The sequence below is a fragment of the Artemia sp. Qi Xiang Cuo genome, chromosome 10 (genome assembly GCF_049724085.1).
Source record: "Artemia sp. Qi Xiang Cuo chromosome 10, ASM4972408v1, whole genome shotgun sequence".
Classification (NCBI taxonomy): Eukaryota; Metazoa; Arthropoda; class Branchiopoda; order Anostraca; family Artemiidae; genus Artemia; species Artemia sp. Qi Xiang Cuo.
The window spans coordinates 46,877,944-46,901,200 of NC_142803.1; the positions used below are offsets into that span (position 1 = coordinate 46,877,944).

Below are 23,257 nucleotides of genomic sequence, written 5' to 3' on the forward strand. Positions count from 1 at the left end.
TGAGTCGTGTGAAGAAATCATAGTTTATATGAATAAGCTAAATTCAATTATCAGGCATGAGAAGAGAAAATATTATAAAGAGAAATTTTTGGAGTATAAATCGGATATGAGAAAAATATGACAATTGATAAATGAAAAGATACGTCCTCATAGTCGTAAGAATACTAGTGTTAATTGCCTTGTTTTAAATGGAGAATATGTTACAGAGCCCAATGAAATTTTAAATGCTTTTGGAGATTATTTCAGAAATATTGGTTCTAGACTTGCATTGACTATGAATATGCAACTGAATTCCCCTTCTGTTCCAGTTAATGAGCAACATGCAGAATATTCGTTTTCTTTTTCTGAGATTAAGCCTCATGAGATTGAAAAAGTTATTCTGAAGCTTAAACGGAGTGTTTCTAAGGACGAATTTGGATTTTCGGCTCAAACCGTAAGGCAAATAGCGTCAAGCATTTCATATTTGTTGGCACACATTTTTAATCTATCACTTATGAATGCGGTTTTTTCTGAGCTTTTAAAAAAAGCAAATGTTATAGCATTACCTAAAGCTGGGAGTTCAACTGACCCTTCAGATTAGAGAGGCATTTCTCTACTTTCGGTTTTCAGCAAAATTTTGGAAAAACTTGCAAATAGTCAATTACAAAAATATTTATTTGATAGTAAGATTTTACACACGTCTCAATATGGTTTTATAAAAGGAAAGTCAACTGAACTGGCAATTCATGAGCTTTTACTAAATATTAATGATTCACTATATGATGGTCAACACGCGCTGGCGATTTTTCTTGATGTCGCCAAGGCGCTTGACACCGTAAATCATTCGTTGCTTCTTTTTAAACTAAAGTCTTATGGGTTTTCAACACAAGCTGTTAAATTTTTTTCATCTTACCTTTCTAGGAGACGACTAGATTGTGTTGATAAATCTCGTGATCTCCGTTCCGAAACTTTTCCAATTAATAACGGAGTGCCTCAGGGCTCTGTTCTTGGGCCTATTCTATTTATTCTTTTTATAAATGATTTGCCAGAAGTTTTGCCTCTTTGTAAAATTATAATGTTTGCTGATGAAGTAGTAATTTTTGCTTCTCACCGGGACCTATCAGTTCTTTTCCAGAACCTCGAAAGTACGTTACTAACTGTATCTGATTGGTATTCAAGAAATTTACTAGCTCTTAATGAAAACAAATGCCAGTATATGTTATTTTCGCGAACTGGATTAGTAGTGGCAGATACCTTCTCTCTTTTTTTGAATGGTATTGAATCAAGACGGGTGGATCAGTTCAGATATTTCGGGATTATTTTAGATGAAAATTTGTCGTTTCATAAATATGTAAAAACACTGTCGTTAAAAATTTACCGAAATGTTTGCATTCTCACTCGTCTTTGTCACTTTTTTACTACAGCTATTCTAAAATCTATTTATTATTCTTTCGTCCACCCATATTTTCTCTATTGCATTTCGGTTTGGGCTCTACCTTTCCGTCTGTTTTCAAATCTCTCCAAATACTTCAGAATAAAGCAATGAGGATTCTTTTTAATGTTGATTGCAGAACTTCAGTAAGACACCTATATGGGACTTCAGGAATTTTCTCTTTGGACCAACTTCATTTAATTTCTATCTCTAGCATTTGTCATGATTATCCATATAGTAATTTACCTGTAAATTTCTCCGGCATTTTCTCAACTAATTCTCAATTTCATAATTATCATACTACGCATCGTTCAGACTTTTCGTGCGAAATTCGCCCAACATCGAGAGCGGGATTCAGCATCCGTCACATTGGCCCAAAAATCTGGAACTCAATTCCTGCATCAGTTCGAAAATGCAGCAACAAGCGACATTTTCTAAGATTGGTGAAGAAATATCTTATGGCTTGTTAAGCATTTTCTTCGTTAGGATTTTCTTTTTCGTTGTTGTAAAATTTAGTTAGAAAATGGCTGTGTATTTTCGTTGGCAATATTTTCAGCGCTAAAGTATGCCACCAGGCATGTGCGCTGTTTTGTGACATTTATTTATGTACGTGTTATAAATAAAAATATTCTACTCTCTACTCTACTCTAATTTAATAAGATAATTTTTTGAGTAAGAAAGGATCTATTAGTGTATGCTAAAATAAACTGGAAATTGCTGGGAAATAGTCTGAAAGTAAGGAAAGGGTCCTCAAGATACCGAAGATTTGACTTTCAAAAGTTAGCGTATCTATCCTTCAAAATTCTATTATCGAGGGGTAATGAAAGTTCACTTTTAGCTGCCTCTTTCATGTGCCGTTTCCGAAAATAACAGTTAAAATAAAATTTCTGTTTAAAGGAGGGCGGAGAGGTATTGGAGTGGCAGCCACCATAGCGAAGAGCTGAACGCCCTAGCTCGATAACAGATTATTTGGGAAGAGTTAGCCCCGACGCCTCTTGTTATTTTGTACTTTCTAAGTTTAATTCTTTAGCAAAGCCTCCTTTGCTCTTCAGGGATGAAGTTTTGCATAGTTTCTATCCTGAATTCTTTCCTTTGGGTTTTACAAAAGTTTTACAGAAGTTTTTTTTTTCATTTGTTGCTGTTGATTCTCGGATATTGTTTCGACATAACAATACGTTTTGATTTTGTTTTTAATGTTTTTGTAAGAAATTCGAAATTTTTAACTATTTGTACATTTCTATCCTTTTTAATACTCCTTTTAAAAAAAAGTTAAATGCTAATTTGATTATTCAGCATAATCATCATTTACAATATAATCATTTGTGTCTTAGGTTAAATTTGACGTTTTGCATTGCCTCTCTTCTGAATTTAAGAACCTGAAAAGAAAATCACTTACCGAGATTTTAACCTCAGACCTCCATTTCCTTCGCTGGGACAATATTGTGGAGGTTGATAAATGGTCTTTGAAATAGTAAAGATTTTACCTGCAGAAAAGACCGGACTTAGTTCTCAAAATCTTATGCGTTCCAGGTTGATAAATCCATGAACTTGAAGGCAGATCTTGTATCAACGGACGTCCAGAGTCTTTTCAAAGACATAACAAGCCGAATCAGCAATAGATTGATCTTGGAGAAGATGCTGAATGAGATTGGTAATTGACTAATTTAAAAAATTTAAGTCTATATTGCTTGAGGACTTTTTTGTTACTGTGTGCCTTACCCGAAAGGGGCTTTCCCTCCCCGTTCCCATCCAATCAATATAAAAATATCACAGAAACATAGGTTCTTTCCGGGTATTTAATGGCTAAAATGACCGAAAAAAATCTTTCATATACTTGCATATACTTGTTGTATATTTTTGGCCTAAAGTTTCTTTTTTCATTAAATCCCACCTCCGCTCCTCTGAATGATATCAAATTCCAATTTTTTCCCGAAGTATATAAAAATTTAACTTTAAATGCCCCCTACTCTTGATTCTACCTTAGACATTATGATGTATTTAAAATAATAACCATAGTTTAAAAAATAGCAGGCAAAGACGTACTGTTGTACTTCTACGAAATTAATTTTACCTCTACAAATATGTCAGGCCACAAATAGGACTTCCTCCTGGCATGGGAAGTCCCTGCTTACTGTGACTAACTTATTATCAGAGCTCCTTTCTCTTTTTCAGTAATACCAAAAACCTCCCAAGGTGGTGGTAATTCTCCCAAGGTGGCCACAGAGTTGACCGATAACACCCAAAAAAGTCTTGTCTGAATTTTTACTCGTTCTAAATAAGCCATGTATATTGGTCCTGTTGTAATAATTAATGATATTTTAAAAACTGCTTGATACCTTCTTTTCAATTTTGTACTTGCTCAAAATTAAGCATCGGCATTGTTTCTGTTTTTTGGAAAAACATAATTGGAAAAAAAAAAAAAAAAAAAAAAAGAACACAACAGAACAGAACAGAAAACAGAAACAGGTCCATCAAAAACAGGTGACTTGTTTCTACTTTCTGTTCGGTTTTTTGGAAAAACTATTTTAAGAGCTGTTTTATTTTTATCTTCCTGTTTTTTAAGATGTTGCACCCTATCATCAATACTGGACAAGTTATACGCTGTAATTCCCAAGCTTGCTTAAAGAAACCACCTTGAAACCATCCCAAATCCGCTAATTCATCTTATCTTTAATCAACTACATGCGCAAGTAGTATCCTAGGTGCTGATTTGACGAGTACATTGACGATTACAAGAATATACACTACAGTTTCACGATTACAAGAATATAGAGTGCAGTTTCACGATTACAAGAATATACAGTGCAGTTTCACGATTACAAGAATATAGAGTGCAGTTTCACGATTACAAGAATATACAGTGCAGTTTCACGATTACAAGAATATAGAGTGCAGTTTCACGATTACAAGAATATACAGTGCAGTCTCACGATTACAAGAATATAGAGTGCAGTTTCACGATTACAAGAATATACAGTGTAGTTTCATGAGCACTAGGTGCTGATTTGACGAGCAAATTGACGAGCACAAGAATATACACTACAGTTTCAATTGCACAAGGAATTGCACAAGAATATACACTACAGTTTCAATTGCACAAGGAAACCAGACATGTTTCTGGGCCAAGCAGACAAGTTTCTGGGTCAGCTATAAGTTTCTGGGCCTTTACGTTCCATGGCACCTTTCCAGAGCATGTACCTATGGATTTGGGGCCTTTACGTTCCTTGGTGCCTTTCATGAAAATATACATTGATAAAGTGAAATTATGTCACTATTCTAGTTTTTTAAACCAGTATTGCCTATAATTTAATATATTCAAATATTTTTTGATAACTTGATCTGAGACCGCCATAGGACCATGTTATTCTGAGACCGTCATAGGATCATGTTATTCTGAGCATGTTATTTGCTTGCCTGTATAGCAATCTCCATGTTATTTGCTTATTTTGTTTGTTATTAAAAAATTGGACACTATAATCAGAATTATTTGATTGACATTTAAAAAGGGGTAATGAGATTCGCAAATTGGACACTATGAACGATATTAATTAATGTTTTGAATAATAGGAGTGTGAATGATTCTAATTAGTGATTGGATTGTATGAAGGTGGAGAAAAAAAGGGTTAAAGTGATTAGCAGTTAAGGTAACCCTGAAGAGCATGTTAATTCATTAACATTTGCGAATACTTCGATGTGTTTGGTATAATACACAAGTGGTGTTTTGAACAGGGTTGTCAGTTTAAAATGGAGTCTAACGAGGGCTTGTTAACTCAGACAATTTGTTATAAACGGGGATGTATATTCTAGTGGCTTCTTTTTCCCCCAATTTTCAAACTGGGTGTTTACAACTAAAGGGAAAACTGTCCTGACCAAAGTGTCTTTATATTCTTGTCGCTTCTGTTTCCCCCAATTTTTCAAATCGGGTGTCTACAACTAAGGGGGAAACTGGCCTGGCCAAAGATTGTTCATATTCTTGTCACTTTTCGTTCAAAAAATTTTTCAAAGCGGGTGTTTAGAACTAAGGGGGAAACTGGCCCGACCAAAGATTATTTATATTCTTGTCAATGTTCGTTCCCCCAATTTTTTATTGTGGGTGTTTACAACTAAGTGGAAACCGGCCAAACCAAAGGGTAATTATATTCTTATAACTTTTGGTTCCCCCAAATTTTAATTGCGGGTTTTAGCTAATACGAGGAAACTGGCCCGATCAAAGGGTAATTTTATTCTTGTCACTTTTCATTCCCCCAATTTTTCAAAGTGGGTGTTTACAACTAAGGGGGAAACTTGCCCGACCAAAGAGTATTTATATTCTTGTCATTTTTTGTTCCCCCAACTTTTCAAAGTGGGTGTTTACAACTAAGGAGCAAACTAGCCTGACCAAAGAGTATTTATATTCTTGTCACTTTTCGTTCCCCCAATTTTTCAAAGTGGGTGTTTACAACTAAGGGGGAAAATGGCCCGACCAAAGAGTATTAATATTATTGTCACTTTTCGGACCCCCAATTTTTCAAAGGTGGTGTTTACAACTAAGGGGGAAACTGGTCCGAACAAAGAGTATTTATATTCTTGTCACTTTTCGGTCCCACAATTTATCACAGTGTGTTTTTACAACATGGGGGTAAAATTACCAGAGCCAATAGTTATTATTTAATTTTCAATTTACGTTACCCCAATTTTCAAATTGTTTTTTTAAAACTAAGGGGGAACCTGACCCGACCAAAGAGTATTTATATTCTTGTCACTTTTTGTTTTCCTAATTTTTCAAAGTAGGTGTTTACAACTAAGAGGAATGGCAGAAGGATGTAATAGCGAAGTTTTAGTGGAGGGCAAGTTGCTAGCGAAAACCCCATGGGGATGAGTTGAAATAAATTTTTTTAACAGTCATTGACTGAAAAGTGTTTAACTTGCAGAAGGATGTATTAGCGAAGTTATAGTGGAGGGCGAGTTGCTAGCGAAAAACCAGTGTGGATGAGTTGAAATAAAACTTTTTAACAATAAATGGATGAAAAGTGTTTTGGGGGAGATGGGTTGATTGGCAGAAGGATGTATTAGCGTAGCTATAGTGGAGGGCGAGTTGCTAGCGAAAAACCCGTGTGGATGAGTTGAAATAAAAAAATTTAACAGGAAATGGCTGAAAAGTGTTTTGGGGTAGATGGGTTGATTCGCAGAAGGATGTATTAGCGTAGTTAAAGTGGGGGGCGAGTTGCTTGCATAAAATGTTATCTAATTAGTGTTTTTGACCGTAAACTAGTTTTTTGTAAGAAAATTAGGAAAAATAAAATTTTTTGGCTCTTACCTGAAACTTAAGTCCAGGTCTAGATTGAAAAATAAACTATTTCTGTAGAATCTGAGCTCATAAGGGGTTTTGACCATAAACTCTAGTTTCCGGCAAGAAAATTATGGAAAATACAATTCTCTGGTTCAAATGTGAAACTTAAGTCCAGTTTCTGATACTCATAATAATGAGGACTTATGGTTCTAATTCAATATTTTTTTTTCATAAAAACAAACTATCTTTTTTAAACTTCGAAATTATTCAACTTTTTGTTAGAGTTCTAGTTTAGTTTAGTTTTAGTTAAGAGTTTAGAGTTTTAAGCTTAGAGTCTTAGCTTAGAGTTTTTGTTAGAGTTATAGTTTAGTTTAGTTTTAGTTAAGAGTTTTATGTTTTACTGTTGAGTTTCAGTTAGAGTTCTAGTTTAGTTTAGTTTTAGTTAAGAGTTTAAAGTTTTAGCTTAGAGTCTTAGCTTAGAGTTTTTGTTAGAGTTGAAGGTTTAGTTTAGTTTTAGTTAAGAGTTTTTGTTAGAGTTCTAGTTTAGTTTAGTTTTAGTTAAGAGTTTGATGTTTTACTGTTGAGTTTCAGTTAGAGTTCTAGTTTAGTTTAGTTTTAGTTAAGAGTTTGGTGTTTTACCTTAGAGTCTTAGCTTAGAGTTTTAGTTAGATTTATAGTTTAGTTTAGTTTTAGTTAAGAGTTTTGAGTTTTATCTTAGAGTTTCAGTTAGAGTTCTAGTTTAGTTTAGTTTTAGTTAAGAGTTTGGTGTTTTACTTTAGAGTCATAGCTTAGAGTTTTAGTTAGAGTTCTAGTTTAGTTTAGTTTTAGTTAAGAGTCTAGAATTTTATCTTATAGTCTTAGCTTATAGTTTTTGTTAGAGTTGTAGTATAGTTTTAGTTTTAGTTAAGAGTTTAGAATTTTAGCTTAGAGTATTAGCTTAGAGTTTTTCTTAGAGTTCTAATTTATTTTAGTTTTAGTTAATAGTTTAGTATTTTTATATTAGAGTATTAGATTAGAGTTTTTGTTGAAGTTATAGTTTAGTTTAGTTTTATTTAAGAGTTTAAAGTTTTATCTTAGAGCCTTATCTTAGAGTTTTTATTAGAGTTGAAGTTTAGTTATGATATTTCTAAAGTCAATTAAGATGAAGAAATGTCGGAGTGTAGGTTTGACATCACCAGGCACGAGCGAGGGAAATTTTTTGTGGTTGGGGGCTTAAAGAGGCAAAAATGGGTGACCTACATGAGTTTTTAAGACGGCTCGTGAAAATACCTAGGTTGTTTCTGATTTTTTTGGGACATATACATACTCCTATTTATGATGACATATGATTATAACTAAAGATTTTTTTAATTAAGACAAACTATTTTTTTAACAAATTTTTTTTTTGGAATTCATACATATTCAAATTTTTGTAAGAGTTCTATTTGAGTTTAGTTAAGAGTTTATAATTTTAAATTATACTCTTAGTGTAGAGTTTTTGTTAGAGTTCTAGTTTAGTTTTAGTTAAGAGTTTGATGTTTTACTGTTGAGTTTCAGTTAGAGTTCTAGTTTAGTTTAGTTTTAGTTAAGAGTTTAGTGTTTTACCTTAGAGTAATAGCTTAGAGTTTTAGTTTAGTTTAGTTTTACTTAAGAGTTTAGAATTTTAGCTTAGAGTCTTAGCTTAAAGTTTTTGTTAGAGTTCTACTTTATTTTAGTTTTAGTTAAGAGTTTAGAGTTTTTACCTTAGAGTTTTAGCTTAGAGTTTTTGTTAGAGTTCTAGTTTAGTTTAGTTAAGAGTTTTGTGTTTTAGCTTAGACTCTTAGCTTAGAGTTTTTGTTAGAGTTCTACTTTAGTTTATTTTTAGTTGAGAATTTATAGTTTTTAGCTTAGAGTCATAGCTTAGAGTTTTTGTTGAAATTCTAGTATAGTTTTAGTTAATAGTTTAGAGTTTTAGCCTAGAGTCTTAACTTAGAGTTTTTTTTAGAGTTGAAGTTTAGTTATGATATTTCTAAAGTCAATTAAGATGAAGAAATGTTGGAGTGTAGGTTTGACATCACCAGGCACGTGCGAGGGAAATTTTTTTGGGTTTGGGGCTTAAAAAGGCAAAAATGGGTGAACTACATGAGTTTATAAGATGTTACGTGAAAATCCCATAGTTTTTTCTGATTTTTTTTACAATACCCATACTCCTATTGATGAGGACTGATTGTTCTAATTCAATATTTTTTTTCATGAAAACAAACTATTTTTTTAACAAATTTTTTTTCGGGCTTCGAAATTATTCAACTTTTTGTTAGAGTTCTAGTTTAGTTTAGTTTTAGTTAAGAGTTTAGAGTTTTACCTTAGAGTCTTAGCTTAGAGTTTTTGTTAGAGTTCTAGTTTAGTTTAGTTTTAGTTAAGAGTTTGATGTTTTACCTTTGAGTTTCAGTTAGAGTTCTAGTTTAGTTTAATTTTTGTTAAGAGTTTGGTGTTTTACCTTAGAGTATTAGTTTAGAATTTTAGTTAGAGTTTTAATTTAGATTAGTTTTAGTTAAGAGTTTAGAGTTTTGGCTTAGAGTCTTAGCTTAGAGTTTTTGTTAGAGTTGTAGTTTAGTTTAGTTTTAGTTAAGAGTTTATAGTTTTAGCTTAGAGTTTTAACTTAGAGTTTTTGTTAGTGTTCTAGTTTAGTTTAGTTTTAGTTAAGAGTTTAGAATTTTTAGCTTAGAGTCTTAGCTTAACCTTTTGCTTGACTTTTTAGCTTGACTTTTTGTTGAAGTTCTAGTTCAGTTTAGTTTTAGTTAATAGTTTAAAGTTTTAGCTTCGAGTGTTAGCTTAGAGTTTTTGTTAGAGTTGAAGTTTAGTTATGATATTTCTAAATTCAATTAAGATGAAAAAATGTCGGAAAGACGGTTTCACATCACCAAGCACATGCGAGGGAAATTTTTGTTGGTGGGGGGCTTAAAAAGGCCAAAAATGGGTGAACTATATGAGTTTATAAGACGGTTCGTGAAAATCCCAAGGTTTTTTCGGATGTTTGGGACAATACCATTTCTCCTTTTAATGAGAACTGACGGTTCTAGTTCAATATTTTTTCATGAAAACAAACTATTTTTTTTAGTTAGTTCTAGTTTAATTTCGCGATAATTAATATCTCGGAGTTTTAGCTTAGAGTCTTAGCCTATGGTTTTCGTTGAAGTTCTAGTTTAGTTTAGTTTTAGTTAAGAGTTTAGAGTTATACCTTAGAGTCTTAGCTTAGAGTTTTTGTTAGAGTTGAAGTTTAGTTATGATATTTCTAAAGTCAATTAAGACGAAGAAATGTCGGAGTGTAGGTTTTACATCACCAGGCACGTGTGAGGGAAATTTTTTGTTGGTGGGGGGCTTAAAAAGGCAAAAAATGGGTGAACTACATGAGTTTATAAGACGGTTCGTGAAAATCCCACTGTTTTTTCTGATTTTTTGGACAATACCCATACTCCTATTGATGAGGACTGATGGTTCTAATTCAATATTTTTTTTTCATGAAAACAAACTATTTTTTTTTAGTTAGAGTTCTAGTTTAGTTTAGTTTTAGTTAAGAGTTTAGAGTTTTAGCTTAGAGTCTTAGCTTAGAGTTTTTGTTAGAGTTCTAGTTTAGTTTAGTTTTAGTTAAGAGTTTAGAATTTTTAGCTTAGAGTTTTCGTTGAAGTTCTAGTTTAGTTTAGTTTTAGTTAAGAGTATCAAGTTTTACCTAAGAGTCTTAGCTTAGAGTTTTTGTTAGAGTTGAAGTTTAGTTATGATATTTCTAAAGTCAACTAAGATGAAGAAATGTCGGATTGTAGGTTTGACATCACCAGGCACATGCGAGGGAAATTTTTTGTTGGTGGGGGGCTTAAAATGACAAAAATGGGTGAACTACATGAGTTTATAAGACGGTTCGTGAAAATCCCAAGGTTTTTTCTGATTTTCTGGACAATACCCATACTCCTATTGATGTTTTTGTTGAAGTTCTAGTTTAGTTTAGTTTTAGTTAAGAGTTTAAAGTTTTAGCTTAGAGTCTTAGCTTAGAGTTTTTGCTAGAGTTGAAGTTTAGTTTAGTAATAGTTAAGAGTTTAGAGTTTTAGCTTAGAGCTTAGAGAAATTTAATTCAGCAAATTATGAAAAAAAAATTAGACGTTGTTACGTGCGCGCACGTAACCCCGTCTAAAATTTTTTCTTGAATCCCCCATTTGGATGCACACTACAGAAATTTAATTCAAGAAATTATAAAAAAAAATGTAAGTAAGTAACAAACTCTATGCCTTTTCAGCATCAATTGTCGGATATGTTGAATAAAATATGCAAAGTCGACATAGCTTTATTTCATTTTTTAAGGTTAATTTAGACGAGGTTACGTGCGCGCACGTAACACCGTCTAAATTTTTTTTTTTCAAAATTTTCTGAATTAAATTTCTCTAAGCTCTAAGCTAAAACTCTAAACTATTAACTATTACTAAACTAAACTTCAACTTTAACTAAAACTCTAAGCTAAGACTCTAAGCTAAAACTCTTAACTAAAACTAAACTAAACTAGAACTTCAACAAACACACTAAGCTAAGACTCTAAGCTAAAAACTCTAAACTCATAACTAAAAACTAAACTAGAACTTTAACAAAAAGTTGAATAATTTCGAAGTCCAAAAAAAAATAATTTGTTAAAAAATAGTTTGTTTTCATGAAAAAAATCTTGAATTAGAACCATCAGTCCTCATCAATAGGAGTATGGGCATTGTCCAAAAAATCAGAAAAAACCTTGGGATCTTCACGAACTGTCTTATAAAGTCATGTAGTTCACCCATTTTTGACTTTTTAATCCCCCCACCAACAAAAAAATTACATCGCACGTGCCTGGTGATGTCAAACCTATCTTCCGACATTTCTTCATCTTAATTGACTTTAGAAATATCATAACTAAACTTCAACTCTAACATAAACTCTAAGCTAAGACTCTTAGCTAAAACTTTAAACTCTTAACTAAAACTAACCTAAACTAGAACTTCAACAAAAACTCTAAGATAAAAACTCTAAAATCTTAACTAAAACTAAATTAAATTACAACTCTAACAAAAACCGTAGGCTAAGACTCTAAGCTAAAACTCTAAAATCTTAACTAAAACTAAACTATACTAGAACTCTAACTAAAAAAATAGTTTGTTTTCATGAAAAAATATTGAAATAGAATCATCAGTCCTCATCAATAGGAGTATGGGTATTGTCCAAAAAATCAGAAAAAACCGTGGGATTTTCACGAACCGTCTTATAAACTCATGTAGTTCACGCATTTTTTGCCTTTTTAAGCCTCCCACCAACAAAAATTTCCCTCGCACGTGCCTGGTGATGTGAAACCTACACTCCGACATTTCTTCATCTTAATTGACTATAGAAATATCATAACTAAACTTCAACTCTAACAAAAAGTCTAAGCTAAGACTCTAAGCTAAAACTTTAAAATATTAAATAAAACTAAACTAATCTATAACTACAACAAAAACTATAATCTAAGACTCTAATCTAAAAACTCTAAACTATTAACTAAAAATAAAATAAACTATAACTATAACAAAAACTCTAAGCTAAGAATCTAAGCTAAAACTATAAACTCTTAACTAAAATTAAACTAAACTAGAACTCTAACAAAAACTCTAAGCTAAAACTCTAAACTCTTAACTAAAACTAAACTAAACTAGAACTCTAAGCTAAGACTCTAAGGTAAAGCACCAAACTCTTAACTAAAACTAAACTAAACTAGAACTCCAACTGAAACTCAACATTAAAACATCAAAATCTGAACTAAAACTAAGCGAAAAATGCAAAAGAAATTTTACGCTAAGACTCTAAGGTAAAACTCTAAACTCTTAATTAAAACTAAACTAAACTAGAACTCCAACAAAAACTTGAATAATTTCGAAGTCCAAAAAAAAATTTGTTAAAAAAATAGTTTGTTTTCATGGAAAATATATTGAATTAGAACCATCAGTCCTCATCAATAGGAGTATGGGTATTGTCCAAAAAATCAGAAAAAACCTTGGGATTTTAATGAACCGTCTTATAAACTCATGTAGTTCACCTTTTTTTGCCTTTTTAAGCCCCCCCACCAACAAAAAATTTCCCTCGCACGTGCCTGGTAATGTCAAACCTACACTCCGACATTTCTTCATCTTAATCGACTTTATAAATATCATAAATAAACTTCAACTCTAACATAAACTGTAAGCTAAAACTTTAAACTCTTAACTAAAACTAAACTAAACTAGAACTTCGACGAAAACTCTAAGCTAAGACTATAAGCTAAAAACTCTAAAATCTTTACTAAAACTAAACTAAACTAGAACTCTAAGAAAAACTCTAAGCTAAGACTCAAAGCTAAAACTCTAAACTCTTAACTAAAACTAAACTAAAACTCTAAAAAAAACTCTAAGCTAAGACTCAAAGCTAAAACTCTAAACTCTTAACAAAAACTAAACTAAACTAGAACTCTAACTAAAACTCTAAGCTAAGACTCTAAGGTACAACACCAAACTCTTAACTAAAACTAAACTAAACTAGAACTATAACTGAAACTCTAAGCTAAAAACTCTAAACTCTTAACTAAAACTAAACTAAACTAGAACTCTAACAAAAATTATAAGATAAGACTCTAAGTTAAAACACCAAACTCTTAAATAAAACTAAACTAGAACTCCAACTGAAACTCAACAGTAAAACATCAAAATCTTAACTAAATCTAAGCTAGAACTCCAACAAAAATTCTAAACTAAAACTAAACTAAACTTCAACTCTAACAAAAACTCTAAGCTAAGACTCTAAGCTAAAACTTTAAACTCTTAACTAAAACTAAACTAAACTAGAACTCTAACTGAAACTCAACAGTAAAACATCAAACTCTTAACTAAAACTAAACTAAACTAGAACTCTAACAAAAACTCTAAGCTAAGACTCTAAGGTAAAACTCTAAACTCTTAACTAAAACTAAACTAAACTAGAACTCTAACAAAAAGTTGAATAATTTCTAATTTTAAAAAAAATAGTTTGTTTTTATGAAAAAAAAAAATATTGAATTTGAACCATCAGTCCTCATTATTATGAGTATCCAAAACTGGACTTAAGTTTCACATTTGAACCAGAGAATGGACCTAAGTTTCACATTTGAACGAGAGAAGTGTATTTTCCATAATTTTCTTACAGGAAACTAGAGTTTATGGTCAAAAACCCTTATTAGCTCAGATTCTACAGAAATAGTTTATTTTTCGAACCATACCTAGACTTAAGTTTCACCTATGAACCAACGAATTGTATTTTCCCTAATTTTCTTACAAAAAAATAGAGTTTACGGTCAAAAACCCTTATTAGCTTAGATTTTTCGCTAGCAACTCGCCCTCCACTATAACTTCGCTAATACATCCTTCTGCCAATCAACCCATCTCCCCCAAAACAGTTTTCAGTCATTTCCTGTTAATTTTTTTTATTTAAACTCATCCACACGGGTTTTTCGCTAGCAACTCGCCCTCCACTATAACTACGCTAATACATCCATCTGCCAATCAACCCATCTCCCCCAAAACACTTTTCAGTAATTTCTTGTTAAAATTTTTTTATTTCCACTCATCCACATGGGTTTTTCGCTAGCAACTCGCCCTCCACTATAACTTCGCTAATACATCCTTCTGCCAATCAAACACTTTTCAGTCATTTCTTGTTAAAAAAATTTATTTGAACTCATCCACATGGGGTTTTCGCTAGCAACTTGCCCTCCACTATAACTTCGCTAATACATCTTTCTACCAATCAACCCATCTCCCCCAAAACACTTTTCAGTCATTTCTCATTAAAATTTTTATTTCAACTCATCCACACGGGTTTTTCGCTAGCAACTCGCCCTCCACTATAAATTCTCTAATACATCCTTATGCCAATCAACCCATCTCGCCCAAAACAGTTTTAAGCGATTTCTTGTTAAAAATTTTTTTATTCTAATGATCCACAGAGGTTTTTCGATAGAACCTCGCCCTCCACTATAGCTACGCTAATACATCCTTCTGACAATCAAACCATATAGCCACAAACCCTTTTCAGACATTTGTTGTTAAAATTTTATTATTTCAACTCATCTACACAGTTTTTTTGCTAGTAACTCGCCCTCCACTATAACTTCGCTAATACCTCCTTCTCCCAATCAAACACTTTTCATTCATTTATTGTTGAAATAAATTATTTCAACTCATCCACATGGTTTTTTTGCTAGCAACTCGACCTCCACTATAACTACGCTAATACATCCTTCTGCCAATCTACCCATCACCCCCAAAACACTTAAGTCATTTTTCATTAAAATTTTTATTTCAACTCATCCACACGTGTTTTTCGCTAGCAACCCGCCCTCCACTATAACTTCGCTAATACATCCTTCTGCCATTCCTCTTCGTTGTAAACACCCACTTTGAAAAATTAGGGGAACAATCAGTGACAAGAATATAAAGACTCTTTGGTCGGGCCAGTTTCGCCCTCAGTTGTAAACACCCACATTGAAAATTTGGTTGCGGAAAGTTGACAAAAATATAAATACCCTTTGGTTGAATTAGATTAAACCGTAGTTTTAAAATCACACTATAAAAATTTGGGGGAACGAAAATTTAAACGAATATAAATACTCGTTGGTTGGGTCAGTTTCCCCCTTAGTTGAAAACTCCCATTATGAGAATCTGGGGGACCGAAATGTAAAAAGAATATAAATACTCTTTGGTCGGGCCAGTTTCCTCATAAGTTGAAAACACCCACTTTTAAAAATTGGGGGAACTAAAAGTGACAAGAATATAAATACTCTTTGGTCGGGCCAGTTTCCCCCTTAGTTGTAAACACCCACTTTGAAAAATTGGGGGAATGAAAAGTGAAAAGAATATAAATACTCTTTGGTAGGGCCATTTTCTTCTTAGTTGTAAACAGCCTCATTTAAAAATTGGGGGAACCAAAAGTGATTAGAATATATATACCCTTTGGATTGGCCGGTTTACTCTTATTTTTAAACAACCGCTATAAATAATTGAGGGAACGAAAAGTGACAAGAATATACATACATGTTGGTCGTGGGAGTGTCCCCCCTTTTGTGACCACTACCGCTTTTAGTATTTTTGTTACCGTGAATTGAAAATAATATAAATACTATGTGTTGTGGCCAGTTACCCCCTTAGTTTTAAACACACACTTTGAAAATGGGGGGAACAAGAAGCGACTAGAATATACATACCCGTTTATAACAAATTGCCTGAGTTAACAAGCCCTCGTTAGACTCCATTTTAAACTGACAACCCTGTTCAAAACACCACTTGTGTATTATACCAAACACATCGAAGTATTCGCAAATGCTAATGAATTAACATGCTCTTCAGGGTTACCTTAACTGCTAATCACTTTAACCCTTTTTTTTCACCACCTTGATACAATCCGATCACTAATTAGAATCATTCACACTCCTTTTATTCAAAACATTAATTAATATCGTTCATAATATCCAATTTGCGAATCTCATTACCCCTTCTTAAATGTCAATCAAATAATTCTGAATATAGTGTCCAATCTTTTAATAACAAACAAAATAAGCAAATAACATGGAGATTGCTATACAGGCAAGCAAATAGCATGCTCAGAAGTACATGATCCTATGACGGTCTCAGAATAACATGGTCCTATGGCGGTCTCAGATCAAGTTATCAAAAAATATTTGAATATATTAAGTTATAGGCAATACTGGTTTAGAAAAACTAGAATAGTGACATAATTTCACTTTATCAATGTATATTTTCATGAAAGGCACCAAGGAACGTAAAGGCCCCAAATCCATAGGTACATGCTCTGGAAAGGTGCCATGGAACGTAAAGGCCCAGAAACTTATAGCTGACCCAGAAACTTGTCTGCTTGGCCCAGAAACATGTCTGGTTTCCTTGTGCAATTGAAACTGTAGTGTATATTCTTGTGCAATTCCTTGTGCAATTGAAACTGTAGTGTATATTCTTGTGCTCGTCAATTTGCTCGTCAAATCAGCACCTAGTGCTCGTGAAACTACACTGTATATTCTTGTAATCGTGAAACTGCACTCTATATTCTTGTTATCGTGAAACTGCACTGTATATTCTTGTAATCGTGAAACTGCACTCTATATTCTTGTAATCGTGAAACTGTAGTGCATATTCTTGTAATCGTGAAACTGCACTCTATATTCTTGTAATCGTGAAACTGCACTGTATATTCTTGTAATCGTGAAACTGCACTCTATATTCTTGTAATCGTGAAACTGCACTCTATATTCTTGTAATCGTGAAACTGCACTCTATATTCTTGTAATCGTGAAACTGTAGTGTATATTCTTGTAATCGTCAATGTACTCGTCAAATCAGCACCTAGGATACTACTTGCGCATACGATACGACCCGACTTTCACAAGTGATTCGAAAACCCATTAGAGGACCTGGGCATAGCACGATTTCGTTCTTGCCACCTCAAGTGTTGAACAACAGAGTATGAAATAAAAGGAACAAACTTTTCTTTTAAATTAAATTTTAAAAACAACAAGTCTTTTTAACTGAAAGTAGGAAGCGACATTAAAACTTAAAACGAACTGAAATTATTTCCGTATATGAAAGGGACCGTCCCCTCCTCAACGCCCCGCTCTTTACGCTAGTTTTTATTACTTTAAAAAGTAGAGTTGTGACAAAGAGGCTATCTTTAGCGTCAAGAGCGAGGTGTTAAGGAGGGGACAGCCCCTTTCATATACGGAAATAATTTCTGTTCGTTTTAAGTTTTAATGTCGCTTCCTACTTTCAGTTGAAAAAACTTGTTGTTTTTTTTTAAATTCTAAACGTTTTTTAACTGATGCAGGTCCGAATTTGGATCACCGTACATGAACAATTAAAACGGAATTCGCATATTAATTTTGGCAAAGTTTCCCCCAGTGTAAAATGTCATCTGGAAAGTTCTCCAGATACTACCTTCCCAATGGGAAAATCTCCCCGTATAAAACCAATTCTATTTATTATTTGTATGAGGGGGCTGTCCTCTCCTCAACACCTCTGTCCTCACGCTAAAGTTTAACTTTTGTCCCAATTTTTTAAGAACGACCTTTCTTAAAAGTATAAGAAAAACTTTAGCGTTGAAAATATTTTCAACTATATGCAGAATGTTGAAATGTTCCAAGATGAAGTGTAAAATAATATTATCTATTCTTAAGTAGCGCATTGGTAAAAACACAAAACAAACAAACAAACAAAAAAAAAAACCTGATGAAGAAACGAAACCAATAATTTTTAAATAATGCTGGAAAATCCGGCTCCCCCCTCTATAGAAAATTTCCTTCCCTTCGTGGAAATTCCCTCCATGCAAAGTTCCTCCTATATAAAATACCCTCCACCAGGAAAACTCCCCCCCCCAGACAACCCATTCTATCTGCAAATTACCCCTGGAAAATTTCTTGCGGACGATTCCGGCTGAAAAATTTTGTTAGCCCACTTTCATTCGAAAAAGACTTTAATCTCTTATTGTTCTTAAAATTTTGCCGGAAATCCCCTCCGTGGAGAATTCTTTCACAAATACCCACCGCCCCCTAGCAGAAAGGGGCTCCAGCAAAATATTCCCCCTGGAGAATTTATCCTGTGGAAAACTCTCCCGTGGAAAATCTCTCCACCTACGGAAAGATACTCTGGACAATTCCAACCCGGTAAATATTTCTCCCGGACAATTCCCCTTAATATCTCCACATGTAAAATTGAGCCGGCAAAGAGAAAGGAAGACAAATAAAAAGAATTTTGTATATGGATCTTGGCAAATTTCCCCAGTGTAAAATTTACCGTGGAAAGTTCATCCCTGAGAACTTCACTCCCCACGGAAAATTATTCGCGTAGAAAATTCCTCTAGTAGAAAATTCTCCCCCTCCCCGGAAAATGTCTGTATACTTCCCTGTAAGAAATACTATGCATAAGCAATGGGCAAATTTCGTGACTTACAAACCTTTTCCCAGGGGCTGTGTGGGGGGGGCATGTTATCCTCAAAGACATACTTACTGGGCGTTTCAACTATTCCGAACAAAATGGCTATCTCAGAATTTCGATCGGTCGAATTTTGGGAAAAAAGGTGGGTGGAAGGGGGGGGGGGCAGTTGCCCTCCAATCTTTTTGGTCACTTAAAAAGACTCTAGAACTTTTAATTTCCGTTTGAATGAGCTCTTTCTCGATATTCTAGAACTACTGGTTCGATGCGATCACCCCTGGGAAAAAAAAACAAAAAAAATAAAATAAAAAAACACGCATCCGTGATCTTTCTTTTGGCAAAAAATACAAAATTCCACATTTTTGCAGATGGAAGCTTGAAACTTTTACATCAGGACTCTCGGATACGCTGAATCTGATGTTGTGATTTTCATCAAGTGTTCATTAACGTTTAGGTATTAACGGGGGGTATTCCTAAAAGTTCCTCCTTTTTCGAAAATCAGGAAAATTTTCTCAGGCTCGTAGCTTTTGATGTGTAACACTGAATTTAATGAATCTTATATATGTGGAATCAACATAATAAGCTGAATCTTTTGTTATGCCTATTGACATCAAAATTTCCTTTTTTAGAGTTTCGGTTACTATTGAGCCGCATTGCTCCTTACTTACAGTTCGTTAGCACGAACTGTTTGATACAAAAGCACAACAGCTTTGAATAAAATGGAAAACAAACTGAAGTTCAAACTTTGAACTTATCACTTAGAAACATTCTTGTTTCAAGTGTTCTATCATTTGTTCTTGCACATTGGATTGCTTGCACTATCCATGCTAAAATATGAGTTTCTTTGGTTTTTGTGTGGGGATTGTATACCTCCGGTTAGGGGTTTTCGACCTTGGTGATTTCAATGGTGTACTTTTTATTTCGATCCAATGGCATTTTCGAGAGGTTTCGGGTTTTTTTCGTGAACAAGGGAAATTTGATTTTGTGCTAAGATTAACATTGAAGTTTAATGGAGGTAATAATTACCATTGCTAAATCAGCATCAAATAGGCCTAGTTTTTTGCGTAGAGTGGTTTTTCTAAAACACATTTTATTATTTTCGGTTACTATAGGCCGAGATTAGCTCTTTACTAGGTTGCAGCTACTGATGCATCCATGGTGTCTAAAATTCGTTGAATACAAACACTGATAAATCACTAGAGGCACTTTTTCTACTGACTTGTACTATAAAGCCCTTTCCACTTCCTTGCAAACTGCCCATCTGATAAATTACTGCCCAACTGATAAATCACTAGAGGCACTTTTTCTACTGACTTGTACTATAAAGCCCTTTCCACTTCTTTGCAAACTGCCCAACCTTACTTATTTTGTTCTAAGACCTAGGGTAACAGTACTGTAAGCTTCTGGCTCTGTTTTGGAACAGCTTTGAAGTTGATATTGAGATGTAAGTTCTCCGTCTCTGGAGGATGTCTTGTAGTTAGACTAGAGGTTCTTCTTAGCTGAAAAAGCAATAGTTACAAGAGCTAGCTAAATAAAGTAAAACTATGTCAGATGTAGTTTGAGCCCACTCGTCACATGCACTTTCTTCATCCAACTTGTCAGGTTCATCCATGTCAGACGCGGTATTAGCAATATCCTCATTTATGACATCGGGTAGATCATCCTCGTCTGTAACAATCTCTTGCTCTCTACTTGAGCCTTCTTTCAGTTCATCATCATTGTCATCGCATTCACATGCAACAACTTGCTCTACATCAATTTCTCCCCAGAATTTGAGAGTATTGGTTACAAAAAGGTGAAGGAGGGGATCAAAGCATGAAGACCTTTCAATCCCCCAAAGGTAACAAGCTTTAACAATAGCGTAAACGCCTGCACGGGGTTAAACGAAAAAAACAGAAAACAGGTAAAAAAAAAGACAGTTAACAAAGCTCTGTCTTTCTCTTTCCCCCTCTCTTTTTCTCTCTCCATCTTTCTTTCTATCTCTATCTATCTTTCTTTCTTTCTTTACATCTCTTTCTTTCCCTCTCTCTGTCTCCCTCGCTTTTTTTTCTATTTGAACCAGTTATACAAGTCTCAGATCTATCCATTCAACGAGCCAATATTATAATCGTTTAAATATTTATTTATTTATAGTATTTTAAATACTTATATAATCATAACATTGTATTATTTTAAAAAATTATAATATTTCTTGTTAAACCTGTGCCTCATGATGTAACACTTTTTTAGTAACCGCCAAAGCTTTTCACTCTCAAGGGACAATTATTTTTTCAGTGACTTCCTTGAATTTTTAGAAATTTCCCATATTATTGATTATAACAAATGGCCAATCAAAATGATAAAAAAAAAAATTGTAAGAACTTGACAACTTTCCCACTTTCAGAGTCAGGTCACTTGGTTCTTCCCCATGAATATGCTGATAAGCTTTTAACACGCGTTGTTGCCAATATGTCTAAGATTTCAGCTGTTGACTGGGAAAGTTTTTACGCTGAATTTTCATCAAGAACAATCGTAGAAGCCTTACACCCCAAAGCCGGATTTGTTGTGAAGTTCGCTGTTAAATCTGACAAAGGTGAGTGACTCTTAGTCTTCAAATTGTTTGACGAAACTCGACAAGTTGTAGGAGGTATGCCAAACTATGCAAGGTGTTTGTCAAGAAAGAACACAATTTGGTGTGAAATAGAAAAGAAAAGTGGATTTTCTGACAGATTTTAATTTAATGAAAATATACCCACAAATTTTATCATATCAATTTTAAAAGTGACACCACTTTTAAATAATGACATGTCATGTCATTAATGTAGACTTCTTAACATTTAATGTTAAGAAGACTAAATTACTAAGGCTAGGAATAAGTGAAGATGAAAAGGTGAGGTTGGGTAACGCAAAGATGGATCAGGTGGGCAGCTTTACTTACCTTGGTAGTATTATTAGTAAAGATGGTGGGAGCAGTGAAGCTATTAGAAGTAGAATAGCCAAGGCTCAGGGTGTTTTTTCACAGTTTAAAAAAATTTAGGAAGAATAGGAAGATAAGTCTGCAAACCAAGATTATAATATTGGAAGATACAGTGATGACAGTGGTAAAATATGGCTCTGAAGCATGGGCACTCCGAAAAGCGGATGAAGATTTGTTAGATGTATTCCAGAGGAATTACCCACGGATTGTTCTGGGTACCCGGCTGACTGACCGTATTTGAAACAGTAGCCTGTACGAAAAATTTGGTTCAATTCCGCTTTCTAGGGCTAAAATGAAAGAAAGGTTGAGATGGCTAGGGCACGTTCTGCGGATGAAGAATGACAGATTGCCGAATATTGTCCTTTTGGGCCAACCGTCTGTGGCTAAACGGAAAGCAGATAGGCCTCTTCGGGGTGGGAGGATGTCATAAAGAAAGATTTAAAGGAAATGGCAACTTCCTGGGACGGTATAAAGAGCGCTTTGAATAGATTGGGATGGAGGAGGTGCGTGTGTTGCTGTGTTGGCCTCGGGCAGCTTGGTGGTGCGGTGAGTTGTTAGTAGTAGTAGTATAGACTTGACTATCCAGGGATATGCCTGTCATAATAGAGGTTTGAATTTTTCAAAATTTACTTCTTGGGTCGCATTCCTAAATTTATTGTACAAAAGCATTTATCCAATTACTAAGTCTGTGATTTGAAATTTATACTAAATAAAGTGTTTCCGAAAGTCTTGATTGGTTTGAACATAGTTTCGTAATATTCTGATTAACCTGGTTAAAAGATATAAGTCAATTTGAAGTAGTTTGACCTTATTATATTATGATGATTTTCTGAATATTGGTCTTTAATTAAAATGACTTTTTTCATCTCCCTCTCTTCCCTTTCTTTTTTTATGAGTTTTTGCTTTTATTTCTTTACAGTTGGTGTTACGTCTCATATGGTAATACCACTTGACTATCCCTGTTCAAATACTATATTTATCCTAAAATGGATCCCAGGAAGTGAAGTTACTAATAAGGATATGCTTATGGTAAGTCACCAGCTTTTTGCGGGAGATACTGAGAAGAAGACTGGGGGGAATTTAGTATAATCTTTCAAGTTAAATTTACTAGAATCGTATGCAGTAGAATCATATTAATCAAAATACTAAACTCAAAACAAGATATTTTGGCCTCGGTTCTATTTTCCACAATTATCATGTAAACAATATACTAAAATGAGTACACAAAGCTGCTAAAAGATCGAGTCTTTCTATGAACCTTCTGTTTATTGTCAAATACCGCTAGTAAACTGTCAGTTGAAGTGTGGGCTTCGATGGGACTCTAGTCCGCTGCAGTAGAACTCTTTCAAATAGATATAAAAATCAAAATTCTCATCCATCACCCGTGCCCTATTCTTCTTCTGTAATTGTATCGGACTAACGCCTCCCAACCCCTAGGATAGATAACGGAAAGAAGTTTAAAGAAAGTTGATAATATAAGAAGGATTGCCACTTATACCACAAAAACGCTATTTTAGCACTATTTTATTATGTATAGCACGTGCTCAGTGTTGCCACCTGTAGCTCGGATGTGCTGTTTTAGCACTATAACATGTCAATTTCCTGACGATAGCATCGAAAATCGCTGTGTAGCACGCACATTTGGGCAACTGTGGCATTTTAGGAACTGACCATGG

The 23,257-nt window shown here is 33.8% G+C and overlaps 1 protein-coding gene across 2 annotated transcripts in view; it reads left to right on the forward strand.

The window, feature by feature from the left end:
• Positions 1–23,257, forward strand: part of thoc5 (THO complex subunit 5) — a 118,416-nt gene that overhangs the window by 86,252 nt on the left and 8,907 nt on the right. For both annotated transcript variants that reach the window (XM_089095107.1, XM_089095109.1), the window contains 3 exons: positions 2,942–3,062; positions 21,009–21,197; positions 22,501–22,610. In XM_089095107.1, coding sequence (XP_088951233.1) covers positions 2,942–3,062; positions 21,009–21,197; positions 22,501–22,610 — 420 coding nt within the window. The remainder of the gene's footprint in view (positions 1–2,941; positions 3,063–21,008; positions 21,198–22,500; positions 22,611–23,257) is intronic.